Source organism: Tinamus guttatus, unplaced genomic scaffold, assembly GCF_059628265.1.
Source record: "Tinamus guttatus ecotype Peru unplaced genomic scaffold, ASM5962826v1 Tinamus_guttatus_pri_ptg001300l, whole genome shotgun sequence".
Classification (NCBI taxonomy): Eukaryota; Metazoa; Chordata; class Aves; order Tinamiformes; family Tinamidae; genus Tinamus; species Tinamus guttatus.
The window spans coordinates 1-23,249 of NW_028289834.1; the positions used below are offsets into that span (position 1 = coordinate 1).

Sequence of the window (23,249 nt, forward strand, 5' to 3'; positions counted from 1 at the left end):
GTTTTGACTGTTTTTGCCTCATTTCGGCCCTTTTTTGCACCCATTTTTACCCATTTCAGGTGTTTTTGGGGGTTTTTTCGTTGACTTCGGAAGCGTGGGAAAAATATCATTTTTTTTCCCACGTTCATTTCCCTGCTCCTCCCTTAGGGAATTTACTGCTCCACAAACACTATTTACTTCTGCAGAAAATTATTCCCTTTTTTTAGCCTGTTTTGATTGTTTTTGCCTCATTTTGGCCCTTTTTTGCACCCATTTTTACCAATTTCGGGTGTTTTGGGGAGTTTTTCGGTGCCTTCGGAAGTGTGGGAAAATTATCATTTTTTTTCCCACATTCATTTCACTGCTCCCCCCTTAGGGAATTTACTGCTCCATGGGCGTTATTTGTTTCTTTGGATGTTTTTTTCCCTTTTTTAACCTGTTCTGATTGTTTTTGCCTCATTTCGGCCTGTTTTTTGCACACATTTTCACCCATTTTGGGGCATTTTCGGGTTTTTTTCGGTAACTTCAGAAACATAGAAAAGTTCATTTATTTTCCCATTCTCCTTCCACTGTCCCCATTAGGGTGTTTTTGGGCTCTGGGGGTTATTGGTCTCTGTGGTGGTTTATTCCTTTTTTTACCCCATTTTCTTCTTTTTTTTAATTTTTGGGGCTTTTTCTGCAGCCGTTTTCACCCATTTGGGACATTTTGGGGTGTTTTTCTGAGACTTTGGAAGCATGGGAAAGTTCTCTCTTTTTTTCCCACGCTTGTTTCACTGCCCCCCTATTAGGGAATTTGGGGCTTTTTGGCCTTTTTGTGGTTTACTCCCTATTCCACCTCATTTTCATTATTTTTGCCCCATTTGGCCTTTTTTTCCATTTGGCCTTTTTTTGCACCCATTTTCACCCATTTTCGGTGTTTTTCGGGGTTTTCCGTGATGTCAGAAGCGTGGGAAAATCACCCCTTTTTTTCCCACGCTCACTTCACCGCTCCCCCCATCAGGGAGTTCGGGGCTCCCTGGGGGTCAATTCCTTTTCCGGTGGTTTATTCCCTTTTTTTACCCCGTTTCTTCTTTTGCCCCATTTTGCCTTTTTTCACCTTATTTTGCACCGTTTGGGGGGGGGCTTTTCCACCGCCTAGGGGAGCGTGGGAATTTCCCTGCCTTTTTTCCCACGCTCCAGCGCCCCCTGCAGGTCGGGGGGGGGGCACAAATTTTTACCCGGGGGGGGGGGGGCAAATCCCTCCGGGGGGGGGGAGGGGGGGTCATATTCACCCAGGGGCAAATATTTACCCCGTGGGGGGGGGGTATTTACCCCCACGTGGGGTTTTTTTCCATCCTCCCTGGGTTATTTTCCATCCGTTTCCCCCCCTGCTCGGGTGTTTTATCCCCCCCGCCGGGTGTTTTTTTACCCCCCCCCGGGTATTTCCCCCCCCCCCCGGGTGTTTTTTGCCCCCCACGTGACCTGTGTGTCCCCCCCCCCCCATCCAGACGGGCTGGTCTGGGCCAAAGTGGGGCCGGTCGGGGCCGTCGTGGCCTTCGCCGTCGTCATCGCCGCCGTCTGCTACGTCAGCCAGAGCCGCCGCAAGTGAGGCCACGCCCCCCGGACACGCCCCCTCCGTTGGCCACGCCCCCCACCTGCCTGGACCCACCCCCTATGGGGCCCAACTTCCACCCTCCCACCCAGGGTTGGCCTGTATAGGCCACGCCCCCCACCTGCTGGCCACGCCCCCACCTGCTGACCACGCCCCCAACCCACTATTGTTAAGCCCCGCCATATAGGACACGCCCTCCCCCGCCACGCCCTTTCTTGTTGGCCACGCCCCCATCCACCTGGACCCGCCCCCACGGGGCCCAGCTCCGCCCCTCCCAGTAACCAGGTTAAAACCAGTCCCGCCCCTATAGGCCCCGCCCCGAAGGGCACGCCCCCCCCCTGCAGGACATGCCCCGCCCTGGCCACGCCCACCAAGGGACCCAACCCCCCTTCTCCACTCTCAATAACAGGAAGGGTCAGAATTAGCCCCGCCCCCCTGAGAGCCCCGCCCCCCCGGCCCCTGCCCCCATAGGGCCCAACACCCCCCCCCCCAATTTACACCCAAATAGGCTCCGCCCAGCATTGGCCCCGCCCCCGAGGGACCCCCCATTCACCTGTTTAGGTTCCAATCAGCCCCGCCCACCCGGTAGCCCCGCCTCCCACAAGCCCTCCCCCATCTGGGACCCTCCCTTAGAAGCCCGGGTGGCAGCTGGCCCCGCCCCCTCCCACAGCGCCCCGCCCCCTTCTGTAACCCCGCCCCCTTCCATAGGCCCCGCCCAGGGGGTGATGTCACATGTGGGGGGAGGGGAGGTCAATGTGTCCCCATCTGTCCCCCCCCCCAGGAAAGCGACCGGGACCCCCGAGGGGACCCTGGCTCGCCCCCCATTGGGGACCTCAGGATTGGGCAGGTGACAAAGGGGGGACACGGGGGGACATTGGGGACATTGGGGACATTGGGGGACATGGGGGACATGGGGGATATTGGGGGACATGGAGGGATATGGGGGGACGGGGACATGGAGGGACATGGGGGACAATGGGGACATAGAGGGACAATGGGGACATGGGGGGACATGGAGGGACATTGGGGACATGGGGACGGGGGGGGTGACGCAGCCGGTGACACTTTGTCGCCCCCCCTCCCCCCCAGGCTCCAGGTCGCTCCGCCCCCCCGGACCCCCCCGAATACGCCGAGATCCGCCTGCCCTGACCCCGCCCCCTGCGCCCCGCCCCGCCCCCCGCGGGGCCCCGCCCCCCTGCTCGGGAGGCCCCGCCCACCCCCTTTATTTATTGCTCCTCCCCCCTGAGCTTTGGCCCCCCCCAAATAAACGGGATTGGTCGGAGCCGCCTCCCCCCCAATGAGTCTGTTTGGGGGGGGGGGCTATAGGGGGATATGGGGGGGCTATAGGGGGCTATGGGGGCTATGGGGGGCTATGGGGGGGGCTATAGGGGGCTATGGGGGGCTATGGGGGGGCTATAGGGGGATATGGGGGGGCTATAGGGGGCTATGGGGGGGCTATAGGGACCAGGGGGCTATAGGGGGCTATGGGGGGCGCTATAGGGGGATATGGGGGGGCTATAGGGGGAATATGGGGGGGCTATAGGGGGCTATAGGGGGGCTATAGGGGGCTATGGGGGGGCTATAGGGACCAGGGGGGCTATAGGGGGCTATGGGGGGCGCTATAGGGGGATATGGGGGGGCTATAGGGGGCCGGCACATATAGGGAGCTGGGGGTCTATAAGGACGCTATAGGGGACCCATTTTCCGGCCAAAAAACACACATTTTCTCCCCAAAAAAACTCATGTTCTGCTCAGAAAATCCCTTATAGGGTCATATAGACCCTATGGACCCGATTTCCACCCCAAAAAAATCATATCCCTCAAAAAAAACCATATTTATCTCAGAAAAAAATATATAGGGCCATAAAGACGCATACGGAGCCATTTTGCGCCCAAAACCCAACATTTCTTCCCCAAAACACACATGTTCCTCTCAAAAAACTCTATATAGAGCCATATAGACAGGTATGGGGCCAGAGAAATGAAGGAGAAAAGGAAAAATAGCGGGAAAAGAAACGGAAAAAGGGGGAAAAGAAGAAAAAAAAAGCCCGGAAATGGAAAAAGGGGGAAAAAAGGAAGAATGGGGAAAAAAAAAAAAAAGATGGGAAAAGGGGAAAAAAAGGAAAAATTGGATTAAAAGGGGGGGAAAGGGGAAAAAAATTGACATATTGAGGTCCTTCCTCTCAACTAGTGGAATGCTAATGAGATGCTAATGAGCACGAGTAGGGGCGGGGTCAGGGCCAAACAGGGCGGGGCCGCCGGGGGCGGGGTCCCCCCCCCCCCGTTCCGAGCGCGCTGCATTGTGGGCCGGTTCCAGAGCCCAGGGCGCCGCCGCGTCACCGGTTGCCGGGCAACCCCCAGGCGCGCCGCAGCCAATCAGCGCCCGGCGCGCCCGCTACGTCACGGGTTACCAGGCAGCTCCCGGGGGCGCCCGCCGCGTCACCGGTTGCCGGGCAGGTTCCAGGAGCGGCCGCGCCGCAGCCAATCAGCGCCGCCCTCCCCGCCGCGTCCCCCGTTGCCGCGCACCCTCCAGCAGCCGCCGCGTCACCGGTTGCCAGGCAGATTTCAGGAGCCGCAGCCGCGCAGCCAACCAGCGCCGCCCTCCCCTCCGCGTCACCGGTTGCCGGGCAGATTTCAGGAGCCTCCGAGTCACCGGTTACCGGGCAGATTTCAGGACCGGCATCCTCACAGCCAATCAGCGCCGCCCTCCCCGCCGCGTCACCGGTTACCGGGCAGATTTCAGGACCCGCATCCTCGCAGCCAATCAGCGCCGCCCTCCCCGCCGCGTCACCGGTTGCCGGGCATGTGGGCGGAGTCGGAGCCGCAGGACGCGCCGGTTGCCGGGGCGACGCCCGCGCTCCCGGGCGCCCCCCCCGCGGTTGCCGGGGCGACGCCTGCGGTTGCCGGGGCGACGCCCGCGCTCCCGCGGCCCCCCCCCGCGGTTGCCGTGGCGACGCCGGCGGTCGCCGGGGCGGCGGTCGCCGTTGCCAGGGCGACGCTGCGGCCGCTGCCGGGGCTGTCGCTGTCGCTGCTGTCGCTGTCGCTCGTGGCGCTGGCCCTGGGGCCCGGCCCGTGGCTGCGGCTGCAGCGGGAGGCCGCGGTCGCCATCACGGCCGGCCTGTGGCACGTGTGCATGGGCCGCATGTGCGGGCCCCTCCCGCAGCCCCCCGGTACGCGCTGGGGGGTGACACCCGTGGGGACACTTGGGGACACTTTGGGGACACTCCCGGACGCCTGGGCCCCCCCTCTCCCCGCAGGTTTCTACCAGGCCGTGCGGGGGCTGCTGGCGGCGGCGGCCGCGGGCCAGGCCGCCTGTTGCTGCGCGCTGGGGGCGGCCGCGCGGCGGCCCCGGCCGGACACGGTGACACTGGGGGGGGCGGCGGCGGCCGCGGGCGGCGGTGAGTGACGGTGGCGGCCGAGGGGGGGACACGGGGACCCCCCCATGGCCTTAATGTCACCCCTGGCACCCTACGGCTGCCATGGCCCGAAAGGTTCCCGTGTGCCCCATGTCCTCCCATGTCCCCAGTGTCCTCTGATGTCCCCCCATGTCCCCCATGTCCTCCATGTCCCCATGTCCCTTAGTGTCACCCCATGTCCCCATATTCCTCTGTGTCCCCCATGTCCCTCAATGTCCCCATGTCCCCAATGTCCCTCAATGTTCCCCCATGTCCCCATGTCCCCCCATATCCCCCATGTCCCCTACGTCCCCCCATGTCCCTCAATGTCCCTCCATGTCCCCCATGTCCCCATGTCCCCACATCCCCCATGTCCCTCAATGTCCCCCCATGGCCCCAATGTCCCCCCATGGCCCTCAGTGCCCCTCTATGTCCCCCATGTCCCGTCATGTCCCCCATATCCCCCCATGTCCCTCAATGTCCCTCCATGTTCCCCTATAGCCTCCATCTCCCCTATATCCCCCATGTCCCCCCATGTCCCCCAATGTCCCCATGTCTCTCAATGTCCCCCCATGTCCCCATGTCCTCCAATGTCCCTCCATCTCCCCCATGTCCCCCCATGTCCCCCCATGTCCCCCCATGTCCCCCAATGTCCCCATGTCCCCAATGCCCCTCCATGTCCCCATGTCTCTCAATGTCCCCATGTCCCCCCATGTCCCCCAATGTCCCCCATGTCCCCCATGTCCCCCATGTCCCCCCATGTCCCTCAATGTCCCCATGTCCCCCCATGTCCCCCATGTCCTTTGATGTCCCCAGGTCTGTGCGCGCTGGCGGCCGCGGGGGTCTTTGGGGCGCAGATGGCCCTGCCCATGTCCCCATGTCCCCATGTCCCCATGTCCCCCCATGTCCCTCCATGTCCCTCAATGTCCCCATGTCCCCCCATGTCCCCCCATGTCCCCCATGTCCCTCAATGTTCCCCTATAGCCCCCATCTCCCCTATATCCCCCATGTCCCCCCATGTCCCCATGTCCCCCCATGTCCCTCCATGTCCCTCAATGTCCCCCATGTCCCTCCATGTCCCCCCATGTCCCCATGTCCCCCCATGTCCCTCCATGTCCCTCAATGTCCCCCATGTCCCCCATGTCCCCATGTCCCCCATGTCCCCATGTCCCCAATGCCCCTCCATGTCCCCATGTCCCTCCATGTCCCCCATGTCCTTTGATGTCCCTCCATGTCCCCCATGTCCCTCCATGTCCCCATGTCTCTCAATGTCCCCATGTCCTTTGATGTCCCCATGTCCCCCATGTCCTTTGATGTCCCCGATGTCCCCAATGTCCCTCCCTGTCCCCAGGTCTGTGCGCGCTGGCGGCCGCGGGGGTGTTCGGGGCGCAGATGGCCCTGCCCATGGCCCCCCATGTCCCCAATGTCCCCCATATCCCCCCATGTCCCTCCATGTCCCCAATGTCCCCATATCCCCCCATGTCCCCATGTCCCTCCATGTCCCCCCATATCCCCCCATGTCTCTCAATGTCCCCATGTCCCCCATGTCCCTCCCTGTCCCCAGGTCTGTGCGCGCTGGCGGCCGCGGGCGTCTTTGGGGCGCAGATGGCCCTGCCCATGGCCCAGGACCCCAACAGCAGCTACGGGTGGGCGTTCGGCTGCGCCTGGGCCGGGGGCACCTGCGGGGTCGCTGCCGGTGAGGGGACACGGGGGACATTGGGGACATTGGGGGACATGGGGGACATGGGAGGATATGGGGGACATTGGGGACATTGGGGACATTGGGGACATGGGGACATGGAGGGATATGGGGACATGGGGGGACATTGGGGACATGGGCGGGCATGGGGACAATGGGACATGGAGGGACATTGGGGGGACATGGGGGATATGGGGGATATGGGGGACATGTGGACATTGGGGACACAGGGGGACATGGGGGACATGGGGACATGGGGGGACATGGGGGACATTGGGGGACATGGGGGGACATTGGGGACATGGAGGGACATGGGACATTGGGGACATGGGGGGACACGGGGGACATGGGGGAAGATGGGGGGACATGGGGACATTGGGGACATTGAGGGATATGAGGACAATGGGACGTGGAGGGACATGGGGACATGGGGACATTGGGGGACATGGGGGGAGATGGGGGAATATGGGGGGAACATTGGGGGATATGGGGACACGGGGGACACGGGGGGACATGGGGACACGGAGGGACATGGGGACATTGGGGGGAGATGGGGACATTGGGGGACATGAAGGGACATGGGGACATGGGGGACATAGTGTGACATGGAGGGGACATGAGGGGACATGGAGGGATATGGGGACCTCAGGACATGGAGGGACATGAGGAGACATTGGCGGACATGGGGGGACATGGAGGACATAGAGGGACATGGGGGGACATTGAGGGACATGGGGGACATGGCGGGACATGGGGATATGGGGGACATGGGGACATTGAGGGACATGGAAGGACATGGTAGGACATGGGGGACGTGGGGGACATAGTGGGACATGGAGGGGACATGAGGGGACATTGAGGGACATGGGGACATTGGAGACATGGGGAGACATGGGGGGACATGGGAGGACATTGGGGGATATGGGGACATTGGGGACATGGGGTCATGGGGACATGGAGGGACATGGGGACATTGGGATATTGGGACATGGAGGGACATTGAGGGACATGGGGGGAGACTGGAGGACATGGGGAGACCTGGAGGGACAGGGGGGACATGGAGGGACAGGGGGACATTGGGGACATGGGGGGACATAGGGACATGGAGGGACACTGAGGGATATGGGGACACGGGGACATGGAGGGGACATGGGGGGGGGACATTGAGGGACACGGGGACATGAAGGGACATGGGGTGGCATGGAGGGACATTTGGGGACATGGGGGGCCATGGGGACACACAGGGGACACAGCGCCCGTCCCCGGGCTGTCCCCTCCCCAGCCGCAGTGACCGTCACCCAGTGGCGCTGGCCGCGCTGGTCGCGGTGGCCGCGGTGGCCTCGGGCGACAGTGACGCCCTATGGGGGACCCTGAGGCGACAGCGGCGACAGCGGCGACAGCGCCACCCCCCCCCGCGCGCTGCCCCTTTAATAAACCCGCCCCCTGGCCCCGCCCCCCCGCGCCGCGTGACGTGGCGCGCGCCCATTGGCGGGGGCGTGGCCGGGGGGGCGGAGCTGCAGCCATGGCGGCGCTACGGGTGCTCGTGGGGGTGAAGAGGGTCGTCGACTTCGCGGTCAAGGTGCGGGGGGGGCTCGGACGCCGGGGCCCCTTTTGGGGGGGGGGGGGGCTCGGACGCCGGGGCCCCTGGGGGGAGGGGCGGGGTCAACGGTCGCTGCCGGACGCCGGGGCCCTTCGTGGGGGGAGGGGGACGGTGGCCCGGAGGGCGGGGCCTGAGTGGGAGTGACGGGCGGGGAGGGGGGTCGTGGGTGGGGGTGACACCCGGACACGGGGGTGTTCCTGGATAGAGGTGACACCCAGACACCGGGTCCTGGGTGGGGGTGACACCCAGACACCGGGTTTTGGGTGAAGGTGACACCCGGACACGGGGCTGTTCCTGGTGGGGTGACACCCAGACACCGGGTCCTGGGTGGGGGTGACACCTGGACACCGGTTTTCGGGTGAAGGTGACACCTGGACACCGGGTTTCGGGTGAAGGTGACACCCGGACACGGGGCTGTTCCTGTTGGGGTGACACCCAGACACCGGGTCCTGGGTGGGGGTGACACCCGGACACTGGGGCTCGGGTAAAGGTGACACCCGGACATGAGGCTGTTCCTGTTGGGGTGTCACGCGGACACCAGGTCCTCAGTGGGGGTGACACCCAGATACCGGGTTTTGGGTGAAGGTGACACCCGGACACCGGGTTTCGGGTGAAGGTGACACCCGGACACGGGGCTGTTCCTGGTGGGGTGACACCCGGACACCGGGTCCTGGGTGGGGGTGACACCCAGATACCGGTTTTCGGGTGAAGGTGACACCTGGACACTGGGTTTCGGGTGAAGGTGACACCTGGACACGGGGCTGTTCCTGTTGGGGTGACACCCGGACACCGGGTCCTGCGTGGGGATGACACCTGGACACTGGTTTCGGGTGAAGGTGTCACCCGGACACTGAGGCCCTTCCTGGGGGTGTCACCCCGACACCAGGTCCCGAGTGGGGGTGTCACCTGGACACCATGTCTTGGGTAGAGGTGACACCCAGACACTGGATCCTGGATTGAGGTGTCACCCGGACACTGAGTCTCGGATGGGGGTGACACCCGGACGCTGGGACCATGGGTGAAGGTGTCACCCGGACACTGGGCTGTTCCTGTTGGGGTGTCACCCAGACACTGGATCCCGGGTAGGGGTGTCACCTGGACACCGGATCCTGGGTTGAGGTGTCACCCGGACGCCGGGGCCCTTCCTGGGGGTGTCACCCGGACGCCGGGTCCTGGGCAAAAGTGACACCTGAACGCCCGGACTGTGGGTGAAGGTGTCACCCGGACACTGGGCTGTTCCTGTTGGGGTGTCACCCGGACACTGAGGCCCTTCCTGGGGGTGTCACCTGGACACTGGGTCCTGGGCGGAGGTGTCACCTGGACACTGGGCGGTTCCTATTGGGGTGTCACCCGGACACCGGGTCCCGGGTAGGGGTGTCACCTGGACACTGGGCGGTTCCTATTGGGGTGTCACCCGGACACCGGGTCCCGGGTAGGGGTGTCACCTGGACACTGGGCTGTCCCTATTGGGGTGTCACCCGGACAGCGGGTCCTGAGCAGAGGTGTCACCTGGACACTGGGCTGTTCCTGTTGCGGTGTCACCCAGACACTGGGTCCTGCACGGAGGTGTCACCTGGACACTGGGCTGTTCCTGTTGGGGTGTCACCCGGACACCGGGTCCTGTGTGGAGGTGTCACTCGGGCTGTTCGCGTCGGGGTGTCACCCGGCCGCCAGGTCGCGGGCGGGGGCGACGCCGGCTCGCGGTGACGCCGGCCCCGGCAGGTGCGGGTGTGCGCGGACGGCTCGGCGGTGCAGACCGAGGGCGTCAAGCACTCGCTCAACCCCTTCTGCGAGATCGCGCTCGAGGAGGCCGTGCGGCTGCGCGAGGCCGGCGCCGCCCGCGACGTCCTGGCCGTGAGCGTCGGACCCCCCGCGAGCCAGGTGCGCCCGGACGCCGGGGCCCCTTCCCGGACGCCTGGGCCCCTTCCCGGACTCCTGGGCCCTTCCCGGACTCCTGGGCCCCTTCCCGGATTCCTGGGCCCTTCCCGGACTCCTGGGCCCCTTCCCGGACTCCTGGGCCCTTCCCGGATTCCTGGGCCCCTTCCCGGATTCCTGGGCCCTTCCCGGACTCCTGGGCCCCTTCCAGGACTCCTGGGCCCCTTCCCGGACTCCTGGGCCCCTTCCCGGACTCCTGGCCCCTTCCCGGACTCCTGGGCCCTTCCCGGACTCCTGGGCCCCTTCCCGGACGCCTGGGCCCCTTCCCGGACTCCTGGGCCCTTCCCGGACTCCTGGGCCCTTCCCGGACTCCTGGGCCCTTCCCGGCCTCCCGGGCCCCTTCCCGGACTCCTGGGCCCCTTCCCGGACTCCTGGGCCCTTTCCCGGACTCCTGGGCCCCTTCCCGGATTCCTGGGCCCCTTCCCGGATTCCTGGCCCCTTCCCGGACTCCTGGGCCCTTCCCGGACTCCTGGGCCCCTTCCCGGACGCCTGGGCCCCTTCCCGGACTCCTGGGCCCTTCCCGGACTCCTGGGCCCTTCCCGGCCTCCCGGGCCCCTTCCCGGACTCCTGGGCCCCTTCCCGGACTCCTGGGCCCTTTCCCGGACTCCTGGGCCCCTTCCCGGATTCCTGGGCCCTTCCCGGACTCCTGGGCCCTTCCCGGACTCCCGGGCCCCTTCCCGGACGCCTGGGCCCCTTCCCGGACTCCTGGCCCCTTCCCGGACTCCTGGGCCCCTTCCCGGCCTCCCGGGCCCCTTTCCCTTCCCCGTCCCCTCCCCGGCTCACCCGGACGCCGGGGCCCTTCCCAGGAGGCCCTGCGCTCGGCGCTGGCGCTCGGCGCCGACCGGGCGCTGCTGGTTCCGGCGGCGGCTCCGGGGCCCTGGGACGTCGCGCGGCTGCTGGCGGCTCTGGTGCGGCGGGAGCGCCCGGACCTGGTGCTGCTGGGCAAGCAGGTGACCTATGGGCACCTATAGGGGATGTATAGGGACCTATAGGGACCTATAGGGAACATATAGGAACGTATAGGGAACATATAGGGACCTATGGGGACCTATAGGGGACGTATAGGGACCTATGGGGACGTATAGGGACCTATGGGGTCATATAGGGGATGTATAGGGACCTATGGGGACATATGGGGACCTATAGGGAACATATAGGGATCTATGGGGAGCTATAAGGGACCTATAGGGAACATATAGGGACCTATGGGGACGTATAGGGGACATATAGGGACCTATAGGGGACGTATAGGGAACATATAGGGACCTATGGGGACGTATAGGGACCTATGGGGAACATGTAGGGGATGTATAGGGACCTAGGGGGACCTATAGGGAACATATAGGGACCTATGGGGACCTATAGGGGACGTATAGGGACCTATAGGGGACGTGTAGGGACCTATAGGGAACATATAGGGACCTATGGGGACGTATAGGGGACATATAGGGACCTATAGGGGACGTATAGGGACCTATGGGGAACATACAGGGGATGTATAGGGACCTATGGGGACCTATAGGGAACATATAGGGACCTATGGGGTAATATAGGGACCTATGGGGACGTATAGGGACCTATGGGGAACATGTAGAGGATGTATAGGGGCCTATGGGGACCTATAGGGAACATATAGGGACCTATGGGGACGTATAGGGGACCTATAGGGACCTATAGGGGACGTATAGGGACCTATGGGGAACATATAGGGGATGTATAGGGACCTATGGGGACCTATAGGGAACATATAGGGACCTATGGGGGACGTATAGGGAACATATAGGGACCTATGGGGAACATATAGGGGATGTATAGGGACCTATGGGGACCTATAGGGAACATATAGGGACCTATGGGGGACATATAGGGAACATATAGGGACCTATGGGGTCATATAGGGACCTATGGGGACGTATAGGGACCTATGGGGAACATATAGGGGATGTATAGGGGCCTATGGGGACCTATGGGGACCTACAGGGGACCTATAGGGACCTATGGGGACCTATAGGGAACATATAGGAACGTATAGGGAACATATAGGGATCTATGGGGACGTACAGGGACCTATGGGGAACATATAGGGGATGTATAGGGACACATGGGGACCTATAGGGAACATATAGGGACATATGGGGACCTATAGGGAACACATAGGAACGTATAGGGAACATATAGGGATCTATGGGGACCTATAAGTGACCTATAGGGAACATATAGGGACCTATGGGGACGTATAGGGACCTATGGGGAACATATAGGGGATGTATAGGGACCTGTGGGGACCTATAGGGAACATACAGGGACCTAGGGGGACATATAGGGACCTATGGGGTCATATAGGGGATGTATAGAGACCTATAGGGAGCGTATAGGGACATATAGGGACCTATGGGGACGTATAGGGACCTATGGGGAACATATAGGGGATGTATAGGGACCTATGGGGACCTATAGGGAACATACAGGGACCTAGGGGGACATATAGGGACCTATGGGGTCATATAGGGGATGTATAGGGACCTATAGGGGACCTATAGGGGATGTATAGGGAGTGTATCGGGACGTTTAGGGACGTATGGGGACGTATAGGGACCTATGGGGAACATATAGGGGATGTGTAGGGACCTATGGGGACCTGTAGGGAACATACAGGGACCTAGGGGGACATATAGGGACCTATGGGGTCATATAGGGGATGTATAGGGACCTATAGGTGACCTATAGGGGATGTATAGGGAGTGTATAGGGACGTATAGGGACCTATGGGGAACATATAGGGGACGTATAGGAACCTATGGGGACCTATAGGTAACATACAGGGAGCTAGGGGGACATATAGGGACCTATGGGGTCATATAGGGGATGTATAGAGACCTATAGGGAGTGTATAGGGACGTATAGGGACCTATGGGGAACATATAGGGGATGTATAGGGACCTATGGGGACCTATAGGGACCTATGGGGTCATATAGGGGATGTATAGGGACCTATAGGGAGTGTATAGGGACATATAGGGTCCTATGGGGACGTATAGGGACCTATGGGGAACATATAGGGACCTAGGGGGACATATAGGGAACACATAGGGACCTATGGGGACATATAGGGACCTATGGGGAACATATAGGGGATGTATAGGGACCTATGGTGACATATGGAGAACATATAAGGGACCTATTGGGATGTATAAGGATGTATAGAGAGTGTATAGGGACATATAGGGACCTATGATGACATATAGGGGACCTATGGGGATGTGTAGGGACCTATGGGGCACGTATAGGTACCTATGGGGACCTCTAGGGGACATATAGGGAACGTGTAGGGACTTCTAGAGACCATGTAGGGACTTATAGGGGATCTATGGGGACGTGCAGGGGACATGTAGGGACCTATGGGGACCTACAAGTGAGGTATAGGGACCTATGGGGACCTATAGGGGACATATGGGGACATATAGGGAACCTTTGGGGTGTATAGGGACCTATAGGGGACATATGGGGACTTACAGGGAGCTATAGGGGATGTATAGGGATCTATAGGAGCATATGGGGACATATATGGACCTATGAAGATGTATAGCAAACATATAGGGAGCTATAGGGAATGTAAAGGGATGTATGGGGATGTATAAGGACCGTATAGGGACTTATGGGGACGTATAGGGATCTATGGGGAGCTATGGGGGATGTATAGAGTCATATAGGTACTTATAGGAGATCTATGGGGATGTGTAGGCAACATATAAGGATTTATAGGGGATGTATGGGGACCTGTAGGGGACATATAGGGACCAATAGGGGATGTGTAGGGACCTATGGGGACCTATGCAGGTCATATGGGGGGTGCAGGGGGCTATGGGCACCTATGGGGCCTGGGGATCCGTGTGACACCTCAGGCTGCTGGGCAAGCCGGTGCCTATAGGAATGTATAGGGGACGTATGGGGGGAGTATAGGGGACGTGTGGGGGGTATAGGGAGTCCATAGGGATGTATAGGGGACGTGTGGGAGGGTATAGGGAATCCATAGGGGTGTATAGGGGACGTGGGGGGGGTATAGGGGACATGTGGGGGGTATAGGGAATCCATAGGGGTGTATAGGGGACATATGGGGGGATATAGGCGACGTGTCAGGGGGTATAGGGAATCCATAGGGGTGTATAGGGGACGTGTGGGGGGATATAGGGGACGTGTCGGGGGTATAGGGAATCCATAGGGGTGTATAGGGAACGTGGGGGGGGTATAGGGGACGTGTCGGGGGTTATAGGGAATCCATAGGGGTGTATAGGGGACGTGTGGGGAGGTATAGGGGACGTGTGGGGTATAGGGAATCCATAGGGATGTATAGGGGATGTGTGGGGGAGTATAGGGGACATGTGGGAGAGTATAGGGAATCCATAGGGATGTATAGGGGACGTGTGGGGGGGGTATAGGGGACGTGTGGGAGTATAGGGGACGTGTGGGGTATAGGGAATCCATAGGGATGTATAGGGGACATGTGTGGGGGGTATAGGGGACGTGTGGGGCATAGGGAATCCATAGGGATGTATAGGGGACATGTGTGGGGGGTATAGGGGACGTGTGGGGCATAGGGAATCCATAGGGATGTATAGGGGACATGTGGGGGGGTTATAGGGGACGTGTGGGAGGGTATAGGGAATCCATAGGGGTGTATAGGGAACGTGTCGGGGGGGTATAGGGGACGTGTCAGGAATCCATAGGGATGTATAGGGGACGTGTGGGAGGGTATAGGGAATCCATAGGGATATGTAGGGGACGTGGGGGGGGGTATAGGGAATCCATAGGGGTGTATAGGGGACGTGCGGGGGGGTATAGGGGACGTGTGGGAGGGTATAGGGAATCCATAGGGATATGTAGGGGACGTGGGGGGGGGGTATAGGGAATCCATAGGGGTGTATAGGGGACGTGCGGGGGGGTATAGGGGACATGTGGGAGGGTATAGGGAATCCATAGGGATATGTAGGGGACGTGTGGGGGGGTATAGGGGACGTGTGGGGGGTATAGGGAATCCATAGGGGTGTATAGGGGATGTGTGGGGGATATAGGGGACGTGTCGGGGGGTATAGGGAATCCATAGGGGTGTATAGGGGACATGGGGGGGGGTATAGGAGATGTGTCGGGGGGTATAGGGAATCCATAGGGGTGTATAGGGGACGTGGGGGGGGGTATAGGGGACGTGTGGGGGGGTATAGGGAATCCATAGGGATGTATAGGGGACATGTGGGGGGTATAGGGAATCCATAGGGGTGTATAGGGGACGTGGGGGGGGGTATAGGGTTAGGGTTAGGGGGTATAGGGAGTCCATAGGGGTGTATAGGGGATGTGCCGGGGGGCTATAGGGGACATGTGGGAGCATATAGGGAATCCATAGGGATGTATAGGGGACGTGTGTGGGACTATAGGGGATGTGTGTGGGGTATAGGAAATCCATAGGGGTGTATAGGGGACGTGTCAGGAATCCATAGGGATGGATAGGGGATGTATGGGGGAGTATAGGGGACATGTGGGGGGATATAGGGAATCCATAGGGATGTATAGGGGACGTGTGGGGGGTATAGGAGATGTGTGGGGTATAGGGAATCCATAGGGATGTATAGGGGATGTGTGTGGGGGGGTATAGGGGACGTGTGGGGGGTATAGGGAATCCATAGGGGTGTATAGGGGATGTGTGGGGGGGTATAGGGGACGTGTCAAGGGGTATAGGGAGTCCATAGGGATGTATAGGGGACGTGTGGGGGAGTATAGGGGACGTGTCAGGGGGTATAGGGAGTCCATAGGGGTGTATAGGGGAGGTGTGGGGGGGTATAGGGGACGTGTCGGGGGGTATAGGGAATCCATAGGGATGTATAGGGGATGTGCGGGGGGGCTATAGGGGACATGTGGGAGCATATAGGGAATCCATAGGGATGTATAGGGGACGTGTGGGAGCATATAGGGAATCCATAGGGATGTATAGGGGGCGTGTGGGGGGTATAGGAGATGTGTGGGGTATAGGAAATCCATAGGGACGTATGGGGATATAGGGGACATATGGGGGTATGGGGGATATAGGGGACATATGGAGGGTATGGGGGGGTCACGTGCCCTCGTGTGGTCACGTGACCACCCCCCCCCCAGGCCATCGACGACGACTGCAGCCAGACGGGGCCGATGCTGGCGGCGCTGCTGGACTGGCCCCAGGTGCCCCGGGGCATCCTGGGAGCCGGGAGGACCCCTGGGAGGACCGCGGGGGCGGCCATGATGGGAGGGCTGCGCCGTGGGGGCGGCCATGTTGGGAGGTCCATGGGGGCGGCCATGTTGGGAGGACCATGGGGGGCGGCCATGTTGGGAGGTCCATGGGGGGCGGCCATGTTGGGAGGTCCATGGAGGGCGGCCATGTTGGGAGGTCCATGGGGGGGCGGCCATGTTGGGAGGGCCATGGGGGGGGGCGGCCATGTTGGGAGGACCATGGGGGGCGGCCATGTTGGGAGGGCCATGGAGGGGCGGCCATGTTGGGAGGTCCATGGGGGGGCGGCCATGTTGGGAGGTCCATGGGGGGCGGCCATGTTGGGAGGTCCATGGGGGGGCGGCCATGTTGGGAGGACCATGGGGGGCGGCCATGTTGGGAGGGCCATGGAGGGGCGGCCATGTTGGGAGGTCCATGGGGGCGGCCATGTTGGGAGGTCCATGGGGGGCGGCCATGTTGGGAGGGCCATGGGGGGGGCGGCCATGTTGGGAGGACCATGGAGGGGGCGGCCATGTTGGGAGGACCATGGGGGGCGGCCATGTTGGGAGGACCATGAGGGCGGCCATGTTGGGAGGGTCGTGGTCCGTTCTGGGACACGCGTGAGTGGGGCATGCTGGGAGCCATGTGACCCATGTGACACGCGTGACCCATGTGATGTGTGTGAGCCGGGTGACCCGCTCACGTGACCTGCCGGGTGACACGTGACCTGTGTGACATGCGTGACCCATGTGATACAAATGACCCATGTGACTGGTGTGACACATGTGCGACATGTGACCCATGCCACGTGTGACCCATGTGATACACATGGCCTGTGTGACCCGTGCCACGCGTGACATGTGTGACCTGCGTGACCCGTGTGACACGTGACCTGCGTGACCCATGCCATGCGTGACCCGTGTGACCTGTGCCACGCGTGATGTGTGTGACACGTGTGACCTGCGTGACCCGTGCCACGTGTGGCATGTGTGACCCGTGTGACATGTGTGACCTGTGTGACCCGTGTGACATGTGTGACCTGTGCCACATGTGACCGGTGTGACCTGTGCGACGTGTGACCCGTGCCACACGTGACACGTGTGATATGCATGACCGGTGTGACCCGTGATACGCGTGACCCATGTGACCCGTGTGACCCGTGTGACCCATGTGACATGTGACCCGTGTGACCTGTGTGACGTGTGACCCGTGTGACCCTGCCATGTGTGACCTGTGTGACACACGTGATCTGTGTGTCCCGTGTGACATGTGACCCGTGTGACCCTGCCATGCGTGACCCATGTGACCTGTGTGACCTGTGTGACCTGTGTGACCCCTGCCATGCGTGACCCATGTGACCTGTGTGACCCGTGTGACCCCTGCCATGTGTGACCCGTGTGACCCGTGTGACCTGTGTGACCCCTGCCATGTGTGACCCGTGTGACACATGTGACCTGTGTGACATGTGTGATGTGTGACCCGTATGACCCTGCCATGTGTGACCCGTGTGACACATGTGACCCGTGTGACGTGTCCCCGTGTCCCCGTGTCCCCCCAGGCCACGTGCGCGTCGTCCCTTGTCCCCGACGGGGGGTCCCTCCGGGTGCAGCGCGAGGTGGACGGTGGCACCGAGACCCTGCGACGTGTGACACGTGTGACATGTGTGACATGTGTGACATGTGTGACATGTGTGACATGTGTGATCTGTGTGACATGTGTGACCTGTGTGACCCTGCCATGCATGACCCGTGTGACACGTGTGACCCGTGTGACCCGTGCGACATGTGACCCGTGTGACCTGTGTGACGTGTGACCCGTGTGACCCCTACCATGCGTGACCCGTGTGACCCATGTGACCCGTGTGACATGTGTGACATCCCCCCGTGTCCCCATGTCCCCCCAGGCCACGTGCGCGTCGTCCCTTGTCCCCGAGGACGGGGGGTCCCTCCGTGTGCAGCGCGAGGTGGACGGTGGCACCGAGACCCTGCGACGTGTGACACGTGTGACATGTGTGACACATGTGACGTGTGACCCGTGTGACGTCCCCCTGTGTCCCCGTGTCCCCAGGCCACGTGCGCGTCGTCCCTTGTCCCCGAGGGACAGGGGCTCCGTGTGCAGCGCGAGGTGGACGGTGGCACCGAGACCCTGCGGCTGCGGCTGCCGGCGCTGGTGACGGCCGATCTGCGGCTGAACGTGCCGCGGTACGCGACGCTGCCCGCCATCATGGTGAGTGGCACCAATGTCACCCCAATGTCACCTACTGTCACCTAGTGTCACCTCAATGTCACCTAATGTCACCTACTGTCACCTACTGCCACCCCAATGTCACCTAATGTCACCAGTGTCACCTAATGTACCCCCAAAACGCCACGCTGCCCGCCATCATGGTGAGTGTCCCCAATGTCACCTAGTGTCACCTCAATGTCACCAATGTCACCTCAATGTCACCTAGTGTCACCTACTGTCACCTACTGCCACCCCAATGTCACCTAATGTCACCAATGTCACCTAATGTACCCCCAAAACGCGACCCTGCCCGCCATCATGGTGAGTGACACCGTGTCCCCAGTGTCCCCAATGTCACCTACTGTCACCTACTGTCACCTACTGCCACCTACTGCCACCCCAATGTCACCTAATGTCACCAATGTCACCTAATGTACCCCCAAAACACCACGCTGCCCGCCATCATGGTGAGTGGCACCTCAATGTCACCTAGTGTCACCAGTGTCACCTCAATGTCACCTAGTGTCACCTACTGTCACCTAGTGTCACCTAGTGTCACCTACTGCCACCTACTGTCACCTACTCCCACCCCAATGTCACCTAATGTCACCTAATGTACCCCCAAAACGCCACGCTGCCCGCCATCATGGTGAGTGTCACCTACTGTCACCTAGTGTCACCTGGTGTCACCTAGTGTCACCTCAATGTCACCTACTGTCACCTACTGCCACCTACTGCCACCCCAACGTCACCTAATGTCATCAGTGTCACCTAATGTACCCACAAAACACCACGCTGCCCGCCATCATGGTGAGTGCCACCATGTCCCCAGTGTCCCCAATGTCACCTACTGCCACCTACTGCCACCCCAATGTCACCTAATGTCACCAATGTCACCTAATGTACCCCCAAAACGCGACGCTGCCCGCCATCATGGTGAGTGCCACCGTGTCCCCAGTGTCCCCTATGTCGCCTACTGTCCCCAATGTCACCTAGTGTCACCTACTGCCACCTACTGCCACCCCAATGTCACCTAATGTCACCAATGTCACCTAATGTACCCCCAAAACGCGACGCTGCCCGCCATCATGGTGAGTGGCACCGTGTCCCCAATGTCCCCAATGTCTCCCATGTCCCCGTGTCCCCGCATGGCCCCCCATGTCCACAGGTCCCCCATTGTCCCCCACATCCCCATGTCCACCCATGTCCCCCCATGTCCCCCATGTGCCCCACGTCCCCATTGTCCCTCATGTTCCCGTGTCCCCCCATGTCCTCCATGTCCCCCCATGTTCCTCATGTCCCCCCATGGCCGCATGTCCCCAATGTCTCCCATGTCTCTGTGTCCCCCCACGTCCCCCATTGTCCCCCATGTCCCCAAGTCCCCCATTATCCCCGCGTCCCCCTGACCCTCCGCGTCCCCGTGTCCCCCCATGTCCCCCCATTGTCCCCAATGTCCCCCATTGTCCCCCATTGTCCCCCATGTCCCCGATTGTCCCCCATGTCCCCCTGACCTGCCGCGTCCCTGTGTCCCCATGTCCCAAATGTCCCCCAATGTCCCCCATTGTCCCGTGTCCCCCTGACCCTCCGTGTCCCTGTGTCCCCCGTGTCCCCAATGTCCCCCATTGTCTCATGTCCCCCTGACCCCAATGTCTCCATGTCCCCCCGTGTCCCCCATGTCCCCCATGCCCCCCATTGTCCCCGTGTCCCCCGACCCTCCGCGTCCACGTGTCCCCCATGTCCTCATGTCCCCCATTGTCCCCATGTCCCCAGTGTGCCCCATTGTCCCCCATGTCCCCGTGTCCCCCTGACCCGCCGCATCCCCGTGTCCCTCCATGTCCCCCCATGTCCCCAATGTCCCCCATTTTCCCTGTGTCCCCCGACCTACCGTGTCCCCATGTCCCCCCATGTACCCCCATGGCCACATGTCCCCATTGTCCCCCATTGTCCCCCATGTCCCTATTTGTCCCATGTCCCCCTGACCCACTGTGTCCCCATGTCCCCCCATGGCCGCATGTCCCCATTGTCCCCCATTGTCCCCGTGTCCCTCCATGTCCCCCCATGTCCCCAATGTCCCCCATTGTCCCCCATGTCCCAATGTCCCCCATTGTCCCCCATGTCCCCCTGACCCTCCGTGTCCCTGTGTCCCCCGTGTCCCCCATTGTCCCCATGTCCCCATTGTCCCCCATGTCCCCCATTGTCCCGTGTCCCCCCATGGCCGCATGTCCCCAGTGTCCCCCCATGTCCCCCATTGTCCCCACGTCCCCCTGACCCGCTGCATCCCCGTGTCCCTCCATGTCCCCAATGTCCCCAATGTCCCCCATTGACCCCATGTCCCCATGTCCCCAATGTCTCCCATGTCTCTGTGTCCCCCCACGTCCCCCATTGTCCCCCTGTCCCTCCATGTCCCCCCATGTCCCCATGTCCCCCATTGTCCCCCTGACCCTCCGTGTCCCTGTGTCCCCCGTGTCCCCCATGTCCCCAATGTCCCCCATTGTCCCCATGTCCCCCCATGGCCGCATGTCCCCAATGTCTCCCATGTCTCTGTGTCCCCCCGCGTCCCCCATTGTCCCCGTGTCCCTCCATGTCCCCCCATGTCCCCATGTCCCCCATTGTCCCCCTGACCCTCCGTGTCCCTGTGTCCCCCGTGTCCCCCATGTCCCCCATTGTCCCCATGTCCCCCATTGTCCCGTGTCCCCCCATGGCCGCATGTCCCTAGTGTCCCCCAATGTCCCCCATTATCCCCGCGTCCCCCTGACCCTCCACGTCCCCGTGTCCCGCCATGTCCCCCCATTGTCCTGTGTCCCCCTGACCCTCCGTGTCCCTGTGTCCCCCGTGTCTCCCATGTCCCCAATGTCCCCCAATGTCCCCAATGTCCCCAATGTCCCCCATTGTCCCCGCAGAAGGCCAAGAAGAAGCCCCTGGAGCGGGTGACGCCGGAGGAGCTGGGGGTGGCCCTGCGGGGGGGCCCGCGGGTGCTGGCGCTGGCCGAGCCCCCCCCCCGGGAGCCCGGCCGGGTCCTGCCGGGGGTCCCGGAGCTGCTGGAGCAGCTACGGCAACGGGGACACGTGTGAGGGCCCCGGCGTCCGGGAAGGGCCCCGGAATCCGGGAAGGGGCCCTGGAATCCCGGGAAGGGGCCCTGGAATCCGGGAAGGGGCCCCGGCGTCCGGGAAGGGGCCCTGGAATCCGGGAAGGGGCCCTGGAATCCGGGAAGGGGCCCTGGAATCCGGGAAAGGGCCCCGGAATCCGGGCCCCCCCATTGCCTTTGGTCTTCCCCCCCCACCCAAGTGCCTTCCTACCTGGATCCTGGAATCCGGGAAAGGGCCCAGGCGTCCGGGAAGGGGCCCAGGAGTCCGGGAAGGGCCCTGGAGTCCAAGAAGGGCCCAGGAGTCCGGGAAGGGGCCCTGGCGTCCGGGGGCGCTGCCAATAAATTGCCTTGGAGTCACTCGTGTGTCCGTGTGGGCGGAGCCTAAGGGTGGGAGGGGCTTAAATTGCCTTGGAGTCACTCGTGTGTCCGTGTGGGCGGAGCCTAAGGGTGGGAGGGGCTTAAATTGCCTTGGAGTCACTCGTGTGTCCGTGTGGGCGGAGCCTAAGGGTGGGAGGGGCTTAAATAAATCGCCTTGGAGTCGCTTGTGTGGGCGGAGCCCAGGGGGTGGGAGGGGCTTAAGGGGTGGGGCTTGAGGGCGTGGGGTGGAGGGAGGGGTGTGGGGAGGATTTGGGGTGGGGCGGGGCTTGTGTGGGTGGGGTTATTGGTGAGGGCGGGGCGTGAGTGGGTGGGTGGGGTTAGTGGTGGGGGTGGGGCTTGGTGGGTGGGGTGGGGTTGGAGGGCGGGGCTATTGGTGGGGGTGGGGCTTGATGGATGGGGTGGGGTTGGAGGGCGGGGCTTGGGTGGGCGGGGTTATTGGGGGTGGGGCTTGCTGGAGGGGGTGGGGTTGGAGGGCGGGGCTTGGGTGGGCGGGGTTATTGGGGGTGGGGCTTGCTGGATGGGGCGGGGTTGGAGGGTGGGGCTTGGGTGGGTGGGGTTATTGGTGGGGGGTGGGGCTTGCTGGATGGGGTTGGGGCGGGGCTTGGGTGGATGGGCGGGGTTAAAGGGGCGGGGTGTTGTGAAGGGGCGGGGCTTAGGCAGAGAGGGGCGGGGCCAGAACCTGGGGGGTGGGTGATGACTGTGGGCGTGGTCAACCCCCGGGGCGGGGCTCGGGTGAAGGGGGCGTGGTTCGAAGTGGGGGCTGGGCTTGTGTGGGTGGGGCACATCGGGGCGGGGCTTATGTGGAAGGGGCGGGGCTAATGGCTGGGGGCGGGGCTTGCGGATGCGGCCTCCACCCCCCGCCTTCCCCTTTTTACCCACTTTTACCCCGTTTTGGTACCCGCCTGGTTTTGGTTTTCCTGGAAAATGGCGCCCGGAGCGGCAGAGAGACCCAAACTGGGCAGAATTCGCCCTAAAATGGGCGGAATTCGCCCTAAAATGGGCGGAAATCCCCCCAAGCTGGGCGGAATCTGCCCTATATACGCGGAATTCGTTCAAAACTGGGCGGAATCTGCTCAAACCGGGCGGAATCTGCTCAAACCGGGCGGAATCTGCCCCAAATGGGTCGTAGTTT

General features: G+C 61.8%; 1 protein-coding gene and 1 long non-coding RNA gene across 2 annotated transcripts; both read left to right on the plus strand.

Moving 5' to 3' along the window:
* The first annotated feature begins 1,457 nt into the window (after positions 1-1,457).
* On the plus strand, positions 1,458-2,748 carry LOC148590515 (uncharacterized). Its single transcript, XR_015914298.1, has 3 exons — positions 1,458-1,543; positions 2,352-2,417; positions 2,660-2,748. It is a non-coding gene; the product is annotated as an uncharacterized LOC148590515 (long non-coding RNA).
* A 5,436-nt stretch (positions 2,749-8,184) lies between these two features.
* On the plus strand, positions 8,185-21,725 carry ETFB (electron transfer flavoprotein subunit beta). The gene is made up of 6 exons (XM_088538969.1): positions 8,185-8,243; positions 9,987-10,145; positions 11,006-11,149; positions 16,341-16,403; positions 18,496-18,654; positions 21,555-21,725. The coding sequence occupies exons 1-6, from the start codon at positions 8,187-8,189 to the stop codon at positions 21,723-21,725; spliced, it is 753 nt and encodes a 250-aa protein (XP_088395095.1). The 5' UTR covers positions 8,185-8,186.
* Positions 21,726-23,249: the final 1,524 nt, after the last annotated feature.

Bases quoted from the DNA above. Each gene is read 5' to 3' on its own strand.
- ETFB (XM_088538969.1), top strand. From the start codon at position 8,187: ATGGCGGCGCTACGGGTGCTCGTGGGGGTGAAGAGGGTCGTCGACTTC. The intron at 8,244-9,986 runs GTGCGGGGGGGG...CGGCCCCGGCAG, and splicing joins TCGTCGACTTCGCGGTCAAG to GTGCGGGTGTGCGCGGACGG. The intron at 10,146-11,005 runs GTGCGCCCGGAC...GGCCCTTCCCAG, and splicing joins TCGGACCCCCCGCGAGCCAG to GAGGCCCTGCGCTCGGCGCT.